Source organism: Nomascus leucogenys, chromosome 16 (genome assembly GCF_006542625.1).
Source record: "Nomascus leucogenys isolate Asia chromosome 16, Asia_NLE_v1, whole genome shotgun sequence".
In the NCBI taxonomy this organism is placed as follows: domain Eukaryota; kingdom Metazoa; phylum Chordata; class Mammalia; order Primates; family Hylobatidae; genus Nomascus; species Nomascus leucogenys.
In genome coordinates, this window is record NC_044396.1 from 83,025,293 (window position 1) to 83,039,027 (window position 13,735).

General features: G+C 41.8%; 1 protein-coding gene across 3 annotated transcripts in view; it reads right to left on the minus strand.

Moving 5' to 3' along the window:
- Window positions 1-13,735, minus strand: part of ADCY8 (adenylate cyclase 8) — a 271,269-nt gene that overhangs the window by 169,154 nt on the left and 88,380 nt on the right. For all 3 annotated transcript variants that reach the window (XM_003256212.3, XM_030795007.1, XM_030795008.1), the window contains exon 3: window positions 6,373-6,503. In XM_003256212.3, coding sequence (XP_003256260.1) covers window positions 6,373-6,503 — 131 coding nt within the window. The remainder of the gene's footprint in view (window positions 1-6,372; window positions 6,504-13,735) is intronic.

The following is a 13,735-nucleotide window of genomic DNA, read 5'->3' on the forward strand; positions in this document are numbered from 1 at the left end:
GTTCAAATCTTAGTTCACCACTTATGAATTCTATGACCTTGGGCAACTTCCTGAACTTCTGTAAGCCCTAGCTCTGTAAACTGGAGATAACTGTCATACTTGCCTCATTACTGGGTAGTGTTTAGCACATCACCTGGCAATTGCCAGCACAGTAAATGCTCCTTAAATGTGTTAGCTTTTGTTATCATCATTTTACAAAATTATACTATAATTGCATGTTATATTTGAGAGAGAAAGAGAAGAGAGAGGTAACAGAGGTAGAAAATAATATGGCCATTCATTCGATTATGTATTACTTGTAGCTAAAAGCATTCCTAACTGTTGATGAAGCCTGAACTGGCAGGCAGCAGCAACACTTACAGACTATTCACTGTGGACTTGGTATTGCTCTGAGAGCCCTACATGTATTCACTCATTTATTCCATGTAACTTATGAGGGAGAACCTATCATGATTTTCTCCATTTTATAGAACTGAGGCCTGAGTAACTTGCCCATAATCATGAAGAGCTAGAATTTGAACCAGGAAGCCTGGCTCTGGCATCCATACTCTTTACTGCACAACTATGCTACTTTTGAAGCAAGAAAAGTCATTGCTATGACAGGTGGGAAGTGGACAGGCTCTTAGATCACTTGGTTTAACACATTCCCTTTATGAATCCATAAGCCCAAAGCTACTAGTATCCATCTGTCTATGGCAAGAATGGTTCACCAATTTATTCATTCCACAGCTTATTAATTAAATGTCTACTATACACCAGGCAGTGGAGACAAAGTAGTGAGCGGATGATAGCATCATCCCAGCCTTTATAAAGCTCACAGTTTATTGAAAGAACAAATGGATTCCCTGAGAGCTAAGGTCATAAAAGCTTCAGATGTCTTCAGTGTTCCAATATCATCAAACTTTTCCAGGTCTTTTGATCCTACCATACAATATGCACCTGTATCTTTGTACATGCTATACCTGCTCCCTGGTATACGGTATAGCTTTTTCCCCCTTTTGATATCTGTTAAAATCTGACTTGTCCTTCAAAGCCCCACTCAGGTGTTAAAATCATGTTAAGAGTCTATACCCCTCTGGAGACTTCCTCAAGCATAGCCAGTTATCCCCAACTCAAGCTTCTCGCCCTGTTGGTGCCCCTCTCTGTCATAACACTTAACTCTCAATAGCACAATCATATGTGGCTAAGTGTGCTCTATCTATTAGCTGAAGAACAAGAATGAAGTCACCTCTGCATCCCACCTGCCCAGCACACAGTTGGCTGTATTACATGTTTCCTTAGTCCAATCAACAGAAACATTCAGAATTAAGTCCTCCTTCCTCAGAGCATGGTCATGGCCCCCAGTGACATCTCAAGAAATTGTTAGAAATGTAGACTCTCAAGCCACCTCTCCAGACCCATGGTACCACAATCTGCTTTAACCGAGCCGTAGATGATTTGTGTACACATTTAAGGCTCAGAAGCACTGGTTTAAGTCATAGTTGTACAATAAGGATTTATTGAATAAAAGACCAGATGCAGAAACCAGGGCCCTGGTTCTCATTCCATTGCTTGTTCTGCCACCCCCAGGTGCTGGGCTCCGATCATCAAGTCTTTTGATTCTTGGCATAAATTTACAGCTTTCCAGGATAAATATACCAAGGGGGCCATAGTAATTTTCAACTCTAATTTGGTTACATAAGTTGTTTATTTGGCTAAAAATAAGTCATGTTACCTAATAGTCACCTTCAAATAGAATCCCCAAGGAAGCTTTTGCAGAGTTCAATAGAATCATTAGGAACATCGTCCCTGTGTAGACTCCTCTCACTAACTAAGTTTCAGATGTGTTCAGTGTTCCAATATCATAACTGTGTGTTCTTGGGAAAGTTACTTAACCTCTCTGAGCTTCCATTTTTCTTGATAATAAAGCAAAGGTCATTAAAGGTACTCTGTAGGACTACTATAAGAAGATAACTTGTAAATCATTGCATAATTCTCAATAAATGAAGGGTATATAACTTTATTTGGGAAGTTTTTACGAATCTGGAAGTGCTTAACTGCCATGTGGATGGATCTAGAAAGTCATCAAGTTGTCTAGGTCCATTCAATTGCATTTTGCTTGTTTGTGAAACTCTAGTCTACATGACAGATGTAGTGATCACACATGTTGACAGGGCTGGCTGGAAATTAACAGCCAGTCAAGAAAGTGAACCGACTCAGCAAGAGTCTAAAAATGAGGATTTTTCTGATCCTTGACAATGGTTCACTAAAATATCTACCATGGCATAGGGAGAGATAAAGACAAACATGTCTCCCAGACAGACCTACAAAATATGTGTCAGCAAATGTGCAAATGTACATGAAATGGAGTTGGCAGGGCCAATAGGAAATAGGAAAAAGAACCATGACAGAGAAAGATGACTGTCCACCAAATCCATGCCTCTGTTTGCATAGTCAATCCACCTGTCACTAGAAAAAGCCATTGAGCCAGAGGCACTGTTCCCAGCCCACTTTGTTTCTAGGTGGGCACCTGGAATTGATTCTCCCTAATGGAATCTGAGCGGAAATGACATATGTCATTTTCTGGTTAAGGTGGTAAAAAAAAAAATGGGCGTGAGTACTCTGTGCTTCCCCTTCCAATAACCAAATGCCAGGAACTTTGAGGCCCAAGGGATGGTAGTTACAAAACAAAGGAGCCTTTTTCCCTGTATCACCCACGAACCGGTAATATCAGCAGTGGACTCTCGTGTGAATAAATTTGATTGAGTTAAAAAATCAATGAAATTGAAAGGGTATTTGAAAGAGCAGATAGCATTACCCTAATGAATACAAGAAGTGTCTTAAGTATCTGGGGGAAAAACAGGAAAGATAAATAGAATTGGGTAGGTGGGATGGAGAGCCTGAATGACTTCCAGTAAAAAGCTGGTGGCCAGATGGATCCTCAGGTGAACCTGGAGAAGTCTCAGAGGTTGATAGCTGAAATCAGCTTGAACATTCAAAGAGCCCAGCTTTTGGGTTGCGAAACGGAGGCCCACAGGGATGAGGTGATGCAGTGGAAGTCTCGCCAAGGGTGTGGCTACCCGAGCCCACGTGGGCACACGAATGCCCCCAAGCATAGCGCCTTTAACCACACCCTTTCTTGATGAAGGTGAACAGTGGTATGAAATGTAAGTCAAGACTGAGAAGTGTACAGCACTTTTTTAGGAAAGAGTCCTCAAAATTAAAAAAAAAAAAAAGCAAGGGAGAAGAAAGAATGCACCAGGCAGTTTACCATGAAGAGGGTGACGGGTTTGGAAATGATTTCAAAAATGCTCCCAACGCCGCAGCGGGGTTGCTTTGGGGGTTGGGGAAGGGGGTGGAGCAGCCAGTCGGCTTTGTTCTCCGACTTGGGCTAGGGACCGTCCTCCTCTGCTTTCAAGGCTTGGGTCTTATTTTAGCACCCTGCAGCCTCGCAGTGGGCAGGAGATGCCCCGCCGCCCCGAGCTGAGTTCATCTTCCCGAAACCCCTGGAGCCGCGGGCATCTCGCCACACTGCTCTGAGAATAGACCGGGAGCAACCGGGCCGGCGGCTGGTTTCTGCATCAATTCTCCTTCCGCTAGTAACGGCTCTGAAAACACGGAGACACGGAGAGCAGAAAACGAAATTTTAATGTACTGTGGCGTGAACTTCTGGAAAAGGGTCTCCAGCACAAGAACTCAGTTCAATGACTTAAAATAAATGGGCGGGGTTGGAGGGATGGGGGCAGAAGAAACTAGCTGCTCAGGAGTAACTGGAGCACTGAAAAAGGATTCCTGCAAAAAGTGAGCCGCCGAACATGTTGTTTATTACACTTAAGGCACCTGAGCATGTTAGTGTGGACGCGCTGGCTTGTGGAATTTTCCTTATTTTTCTTTTTAAAGGTATTTTTCGCTCCTTCTTTCTCCATGGTGACAGGTACTTTCATCATATGCCACATATTTTATTTATAAATTTATATGATTTGTATATATTTATAGATGAGTATGTAATTAAATATTTATTTATTTTTCCCCAAATATTCACGCAATTTCTGCCTTCTCTGGATCTGCATTTATGGCCAAGCCATTTTGCCACCAGGGAAGGAATATGGAACACCACCTATGATTCTCTGCATGGACCGTGGCTCTGCCTTTACTTCTGCTGACCCCTTTGCTCAGAATTCATGTATTTGTGTTTTTCACTTGGCTGACTTCATCTCAAATAAAGCCAAGAAGATCATCATCTCTTCCAGGAAGGTTTCTCTACCTATCTCCCTGTCCCCGCCCTCCACCTCCTTGCCCCAGGTTTTCCTCCTTTTATGATCTTTTGGCATTTGTTGCCTGCTTAATAATCAAACCCCATATTCTATTATGATTAATAGGTGCCTATTGTCTTAGAACTAGTATTGAAGGGTTATTATGTGTGGGACCAATTCCTAGATCTGGGGCGCATCTCTTACTGGAATTGCTGTTTGACAAATGGCTGTTTTGCAAATTCAAGCATCTAAATCAGTGTAGCTCAATTCTTGGACAAGACCCTGGGAATGACCTATCCTGCTATGCCCGCTGAAGGGTTGTGTTAGAATCGTGATCTCTACTGAATTTTAAAACGTGTGTTCCTGCACGCCAGGAATAGAACACCTACAGATGCTGGTAGGTGCAAAATTGTCCTCTGTCCTGCTGACATTAGGAGGAAAGGAACTGTGAGAATAGGTTTGTCATTTTTGAAGTTGCTTAATGTAAGGACTGTGACTATGTTTGGGAAATTTTTACCTTATGATATTTGGTGAGTGGGAAATACAGTTCCACTGTATAAGCTGAAAATGCCAGAGACTTGCTTTCCAGGCACTTTAAGAAAATGACTGGGCCCAGCCAGTCAGACCCATCTGCTCCAGGCTTTAACTTGAGATGCAAAGAAGCAGCAGGAGCAGGAAGTCAGGGCAGAGCAAAGACAGCAATATCAGTTTCTGGGGCTGCAGGAGGAATTGCAGTGGTGACATGCCGTGTCAGGGGACAGGGTTGATTGCACAAGCACTGGTCAGAGGCACTGCCACTGGTCAGAGCCAGTGGCAGTGGCCTCCTAACTGGCCTAGTACTCTGGCTTGATTTTGCCTATGCCTTTCACTCTGTGGCCTTGCTTCATTCTGGCCCATTTCCCTCATGTACTTCTCCATTCTTCCCTAACTTTTCTGTAATCCATGACATAACCTTTCAATACATTTATTATTATTATTATTTTTTGAGATGGAGTCTTGCTCTGTTGCCAGGCTGGAGTTCAGTAGCGCGATCTCAGTTCACTGCAACCTCTGCCTCCCGGGTTCAAGCAATTCTGCTGCCTCAGTCTCCTGAGTAGCTGGGACTACAGGCATGCACCACCATACTCAGCTAATTTTTGTATTTTTAGTAGCAATGGGGTTTCACCATGTTGGCCAGGATGGTCTCAATCTCTTGACCTCCTGATCCGCCCACCTTGGCCTCCCAAAGTGCTGGGATTACAGGCATGAGCGACCACACCCGGCCAGTACATTTCTTTTAAATCAGTCATGGTTGGATTCTTTTGACTGCAACTAGGAAACATGTCCGAAATGAACTACAATATACTGAATGCTCTACTACTTGCTTGACTCTACCTGTTTTATATTTTGTATTAATCTTCACTTACATGATCCACATAAAACTCTGCAAAGTGGCTAAGAAGATGCTCATTTTATAGGGAAGAATTTTGAGATTCAGGTAAATAAATTTCCCAAGGAATAGGCAGAATTGGGATTTTAAAGCTGGTGTGCCTCACCATGGAGTTCACCCTTTGATTTTCAGTCCATGCCATGTTGTCCAGTGTTGTGCTGGGCACATAGAGGGCACTGATGCATGGATGGGGGAGTGAGTGGGAAGATACATGGATGGATGGATGGATGGATGGATGGATGGATGGATGAGTGGATGGATAGATGGATGGTTGGCCAAAAATATGTTTGCAAAGGAAAATAAACTGTCATCCTTTTTATATTGTTTTAAACACACTTATGAGAAATATAAGGAGGGGATGTATGTGATCACGCCTGAAACCCCCAGATTACATTCTGGGATTATTTTTCTTATCATAGTCTAAAAGGTGTTTGCCTTTCCCACTCAAAATGTAAAGACAGGCACGCCTACTATAGGAGAGCTAGGCAGTAAGTCAACCAGCAAATATAATTTTATTCTGTGACATTCTTCTCCAGTCTTAATTTGGAAATGTAGAACTCTCTGATGAATAATCACTAGGTAATGAATTAATCAACTGAATGAGGAAAGGTGCTGACATTCAAGCAGACAGAAGTCACGGAAGTGCAATGAGAGCACCCAAACACACATGGATCATGTGGAGAGCCGGGGCAAGGGTGTTGTGTTTCTCACCTGACGTTCTCATAGCGATGGATGTAGATCCGATGGAACTGGTGCTGCAGGTGCTCGTCTTCCACATTGGTCATGTCGTTGATCATTTCCAGGACAACAAACCGGGGAAGCACAGAAAGCACAAGCCGCTCCTGGAACAAATGAAGAGGGATGGTCCTGTTAGGCTGACCAGCGAGTCTCAGATGGGTGGGTGGAGGGTGGAGGGTGGAGAAGTCATGGGGCTTTTAGATGAACTCCCTTTGGAATTGCTAATTTCATACCATTCTATGAATAAGACAAATATTTATTGAGTACTTATTATTTGCCAGGCACTCTGCTGAGTGTTGGATATATAGTGGTGAACCAAATGGATGTGGTTCTGACTATGGTGGAGCTTACATTCTAATAAGGAAGATACATTAAGTATTACATACCCAAAGATACCTACACACATTTACAAAATGTGATGAGTGCTATGCAAAAACAGGTCATGATGAGAGAGTACAATGGTTGATGACAGTGATTCATATCAGGGATTAAGAACGGCCTTACCAAGGAACTGATATTTAAAATTGAGACCTGAAAATTTGGAAGGAGTCTGTCCTGTGTAGTGCAATGAGAAATCCAGGAATTAAAAATAATAACTACAAATATCCTGAGGCAGAAACGAGCAATGGTGTGGCTGGAGGGTGGTGATAGCAATGAGGTTGGAGGTGTAGCTAGGTCTTGCAGGTGAGCATACAATGTTCGCGTTTAATTCCAACTACAACTGAAAGCCACTAAACGGTACTAAGCAGCAGAGTGGCATAAGTGGATTTATGTTTTAAAAGATCACTTTGACTGGGATTTGGAGAATGTGTTCTGGGTGGAGCCAAGGCTGGAGGCAGAGGGACCAGGTGGGGAAGCTTCTGGAATGTCCAGGTGAGATAAGATTCATAGAACTGGCGACCGAGATGGCAGGAAAGAAAGAGGGTGTGGCCACCATGATAGCTAGTTTTGAGTTTGGTTGCCTAGGAGAGTGAACTACACTTATAGAAACAGGAAACATACAAAAGAAACCAGGCTTACAAGGCACTAGCTCTTTATCAAAGATGAGAGGAAGTGAGACACACGCAGCCTGAAAGTGGGTTCCTAACACCGAACAATAATATTTCTATTGTGATCACCACCGTAGATAAAAGCAAAGTAATGGGTTAACTAGCAACGTGAATTAAATTCTAAAAAGTCCTTGTGTTGTGGAAACTAGGCAAGAGGCTGGCTTCTGACACATGGTTTACTTGGTTACATGGTTTACTGTGATAGATGAAGTTTAATACTTTTAGTTGAATAGTAGAAAATAGGGTAATTATCATTGATATGATAATAATAGGTCATGTGGAAGTATCTTAGTTGAGGCATATCACTATAGAGAGATAAAATTTTTCTTGGTCTATGGTTTACTATAGTGTCAAACTGACTTTAAGAGAGGCAAGTTCTAATCATCACAGTTCCTCATATCTTTGTAGTTATTTATGGGTATTAAGCATTGTCACCATTCATTCTTTCATGTGTTTCTCTTGAAACCCTGATAATCAGCTTGCAGAAATAATCATTTTCATATAATGGACAGACTGAGTCCAGGAGAGATTAAGTTACTTGCACAACCTGAACAGTTAATCAAGCGGCAGTTGCAGGGTGCGATCCTTTCCCTTGTTATTCCTTACTGGGATTCTTGGTGAGATAGGAAAAGTCTTGGATTAAGTCTGATGAAGAAGTTTAGATTCTGATTCTATCATTGGATATCCATTAGGTAAACTACCTCATCTTTCTGTGCCTTAGTTCCCTAATTTGGCAAATATTAATAGCAATAATGCTGTCTACTTCAAAGAGTTGCTGTGAGAATTCAATGCAATTAAATATGTGAGGGGCCTGGCTAAAATCCTTCTCCCTCCTCTCACCTCTACTTAACTCTGCCTCTTATGCAAAAGCCTTTATTAATGAAGTGCCCATTGAATGACATATGATGAAGCCCTTTCTTCTCTTGAGTGCTATCCCATCATGGGACTAAGAGGCATGCTTTCTGCAAATGCCCCAACATCATGTCCATTTTGTGTTCATTTGTGCTATTTGTCAACTTCCCAGGTACTTGTGGCCCTGTTCTCTCAATTGGCGCTGGGTGGGAGTAGGTGCTAATTACAGCTTTGAGGGGCACTAGTGCTCTGTCAATGGCTGGGGATGTTTAATTAAGATGCCACTGCATCTGCGCTTGTAAGGGAGGCAATAGAGCTGTAATACACAATCCACACACACTCTGGGACCCCACGGTCAGTTTGTAAAAGTGTTTGATCGCAAATCATCCTTATACTATGTGTTGTATTACGGTGATATTTTAATTACCAGAGTGAGAAAAATGGAAGAACTTATGTTAGGAAGAGAATGGCACAGGAGATAAAAAAGGTGGTGATGTGGCACAGGAGATAAAAAGGTGGTGATGCAGCACATAAAATGATCCAAATGTAGGGAAGAAATGGGAACTGAAGAGAGACACAAGAAAGGTCATTCACAGGACCTAGTTGAGAAGATGTTCCTCCCTGAAATTCAAGTCCATGGACATATTTATGAGGCTATCCCATGGATTCTGTGATCTGACCATTCATCAGAATGTTTTGAAGGTTCATAAAAGTGCAGCTGCCCTGACCCCACCCAGACCTACTGAACTGGACTCTGAGAAAAATGGTCAAGCAGGTGGAGTTTTTAAAAACTCCTTAGGTTTTTGGGATACTCAGGTAGGATTGAGAAATGCTGGCCTATCCTGTGGCAAGCACTACTAAGCACATTATTATACTCAACCTTTACTATAGTTCCATAAAACAGATTATTTTCCAAATAAAACGAAAACATGGTTATAGTAAACTGATTACCTAGCAACATGAGCACCTAGATCATAAATAGCAAAGAATTGAAACCAAATTCTCCTGATTCCCAAAATAGCTCTAACAACTGCACTTCCTACAAAATGTATTCTAATCACCTCTTATCGGATCCACATGGCTCTTAGAAAATTATACATTAAGGCAGCATGTGGGATATTCCTATGATTGGAGCTAACAGTATGCAACAAAGCCTCAGAGGAGGAAAGAATCATTGTTCATTAAGGAAGATGAGGGGCAAGTTTCTAAGGAGGGTTTCTGAAAACTGGGTGAGGGTTCAAACATTATATTTATTTATTTATTCATCTAACAAATATTTATTGAGAACATACTACATGTCAGCTCAGTTCTAGATATGGGAGATATATAGATACATAGAGAGTAAGACAGCCAAGATCCTAGAGCGAGACTTTACAGGTAGAGACTGACAGGCTCCTGGAATGGCATGGAAAGATACACATTCTTACTTCAGAGCTACCATCTAGTTGGCTCTGAAGCAACTACTATGGGCCAGGGCCTGAGTTAAGAGCTTCATATATAATTTCATAGAACATTCGACATAACCCCATGGCAGAAATAACTTATTATAGATTAACAAATGAGAAAATGAAGTCTCGGAGAAGTAGTTTCTCAAGGTTATACAGCAAAGAAGGGCCAGTATCTAGTCTATCAGACCCCAGAGCCAGTTGGAAGCTTCCCCTTCACCTTATCAGAAAGCTGTTCCTAGAAAAATCCCTCCAAGCCCCATTTTCGGAAATTGAAAATGTAATTACCACTGCAATTAGAGGTGCACAATTATGTCTACAGTTAAACAAAACATACACATGATACTCAATGATTACTTAATTGAATCCTTAATGCAAACAAATAAAAATAGAACAGTACAGTTAAATCAATGAAAATATGTCAAATGGTGCCAAAAATTGTTGCTACCATACACTACGAAAACTAAAAACATTTTTTAAATGAAAAATTAAGAAACTTTACAACTGCAATCTAAGAGGACCCATAGTGGGTTTCCTTTTGTGGAACTCAGCTGCTTTTCAGACACGTGGACTCAGCATCAGATTTTCTGATGCGAAGAAATGCCTAGGGAAGCAGTTATTAAATGCAATTCATCTGAAGTTAAATGTGTGGAGCCAGGCCGAGTGTGGTTGCTCAGGCCTGTAATCCCAGCACTTTGGGAGGCTGAGCTGGGAAGAATGCTTGAGCACAGGAGTTTGAGACTAGCTTGGGCAATATGTCAAGACCTCATCTCCACCAAAAATTTTAAAATTAACCAGGCATGGTGGCATGTGCCTATAGTCCCAGATACTTGGAGGCTGAGGTAGGAGGATCGTTTGAGCCAGGGAGGTCGAGACTGCAGTGAGCTGTGTTTGTGCCACTGCACTCCAGCCTGGTCAACAGAGAAAGACCTTGCCTCAGAAAAAAAAAAAAAAAAAAAAAAAAAAAATCTGTGGAACTAGATTTATATCTTTGAATGGAAAAGTCCAGCTTTTCTTGGTTAACCCTTGTTTTCTTCTCCCACCCTTGACACACTCTAGGATCCTGTAATGAGGGATAGTCTTGTCTATCCTTGCATCCTCTATTCTGAGCAGGAGATCATGGGCTATTTATTGTGTTAAACTGAGCACAGGTCACTACAACGCGTGCTACTATTCTTCTGTCCTTAAATATCCTTTCTCCATTGTCATTTCCTGTGGTTTGCACATGGACTCCTACTCATCTTCAAATTTTAGGGTAAATCTCATTTCTGTGGTGAAGGGGATTAGTCACTACCTCCAATAGCACGTCCCTTTGCTCAGATCTTTCTCACAGCATTTATTACGCCACATGGCACCTGTTTGCTTATATACCAGTTGGTAAACTCGGAGTTCTTTGAGTTCATCTTTTTGTATCCAAGGCCCAGAATAATGCCTTGTGGTATGGTTTGGCAAATATTATCTTAAATTGTACTCCCATAATTCCCACGTGTTGTGGGAAGGACCTGGTGGGAAATAATTGAATCACAGTGGTGGTTTCTTCCTTACTGTTCTCATGGTAGTGAATAAGTCTCACTAGTTTTGATGGTTTGATAAGGAAAAATCCTTTCACTTGGCTCTCATTCTCTCTTGGCCTGCTGCCATTCATGTAAGATGGGATGTGCTCCTCCTTGCTTTCTGCCATAATTGTGAGGCTTCCCCAGCCACGTGGAACTGTAAGTCCAATTAAATCCTTTTTCCTGCATAAATTACCCAGGCTCGGGTATATCTTTACCAGTAGCGTGATAACAGATGAATACCATAAATTGGTACTGGGAGTTGGGCACTGCTGAAAAGATACCCCAAAATGTGGAAGCAACTTTGGAACTGGGTAATAGGCAGAGGTTGGAACAGTCTGGAGGGCTCCGAAGAAGACAGGAAAATCTGGGAAAGTTTGGAACTCCCTAGAGACTTGTTGAATGGCTTTGACCAAAATGCTGATAATGACATGGACAATAAGATCCTGGCTGAGATGGTCTCAGATGGAGATGAGGAACTTGTTGGGAACTGGAGCAAAGGTGACTCTTGTTATATTTTAGCAAAGAGACTGGTGGCATTTTGCTGCTGCCCTAGAGATTTGTGGAAATTTGAACTTGAGAGAAATGATTTAGGGTATCTGAGGGAAGAAATTTTTAAGCAGAATAGCATTCAAGAGATGACTTGGGTGCTGTTAAAGGCATTCAGTTTTATAAGGGAAGCAGAGCATAAAAGTTTGGAAAATTTGCAGCCTGATGATGTGATAGAAAAGAAAAAACAATTTTCTGAGGAGAAATTCAAGCTGCCTGCATAAATTTGCATAAGTAATGAGGAGCTGAATGTTAATCTCCAGGACAATGGGGAAAATGTCTCCAGGGCATGTCAGAGGTCTTCATGGCAGCTCCTCCCATCACAGACCCAGAGGCCTAGGAGAAAATGGTTTAATGGGCCAGGCCCAGGGTACCCATACTGTATGCAGCCTAGGGACTTGGTGCCCTGTGTCCCAGCAGCTCCAGATGTGGCTGAAAGGGGCCAATGTGGAGCTCAGGCCATGGTTTCAGAGGGTGCAAGCCCCAAGTCTTGGCAGCTTCCACATGGTGTTGAGCCTGCGAGTACATAGAAATTAAGAATTGGGGTTTGGGAACCTCTGGCTTCTGGATTTCAGAAGATGTATGGAAATACCTGGATGCTCAGACAGAAGTTTGCTACAGGGATGGGGCATTCATGGAGAACCTCTGCTAGGGCAGTGCAGAAGGGAAATGTGGGGTTAGAGCCGCGACACAGAGTCCCTGCTGGGGCACCATCTAGTGGAGCTGTGAGAAGAGGGCCACCGTCCTCCAGACCCCAGAATGGCAGATCTACTAGCAGTTTGCACCATTCTCCTGGATGTCTTTGGGTTACGACATGTGGGAAAAGTGATGCTTAGTGAGCAACATAATCCCTTGGGAGCACCCAGGACATACCCCAACGCCCACAAAAAATATGTGAATAAATGTATTTGTTCATAAATGATGCTTTATAAGCAAGAGGGTAGTAAAAACAGACAGCTTCAGACATTAAAACAGCCCAGTTTATAAATAATTGTAGAAAATTGAATGAATAAGCAATAATGAATGCATCCCACTTTCTTGAGGTCTTTATGCAAAAGTTACCCTGTTGTGGAGACCTCACCTTATGCCCATATCTCAGTGGTCACATGCTCCTGGCCTCTCATTTCATGTGCTCTGCATTAGCCTCTTCTCACGCTGCTAATAAAGACATATCTGAGACTGGGTAATGAATAAAGGAAAGAGGTTTAATGGATTCACAGTTCCACATGGCTGGGAGCTCTCACAATCATGGTAGAAGACAAAGGAAGAGCAAAAGGACATCTTCCATGGCAGCAGGCAAGAGAGGCTTGTTCAGGGGAACTCATGTTTATAGAACCATCAGATCTCATGAGACTTATTCACTAACAGGAGAACAGTATGGGGGAAACTGCCCCTATGATTCAATTATTTCCACCTGACCCTGCCCTTGACATGTGAGGATTATTACAATTCAAGGTGAGATTTGGGTGGGGAAACAGCCAAACCATATCATGCTCCTTTCCTGTTTTATTTATTTTTTTCTTTCTTAGGACTCAACATTATTTAATTTTCTATATATTTTATTAACTTATCTTGCTTATAGTCTATCTATTTCACTTAGATATAAGCTTTATGATGATATGCCTTTTGTCTCTTTTGTTCAGTACAATAATCCCACCACCTAGTAAATAGCACCTGGTTTATATAGGGCCTCAATATATATTTCTTGTAGGATTTCTGTAATTATGAACTTGATTTAACTGATCCTTGTCCTGTCAGTCCACTGTTCTACAAGTAATAATTGTGAAGTAAGAGAGTATATAATATTGTACAGTTGAAAATTAAACCCTTATTGTATTACTGGTTTTTAAAATACTAAACTATATTAAAGTATATATTGACATGCATT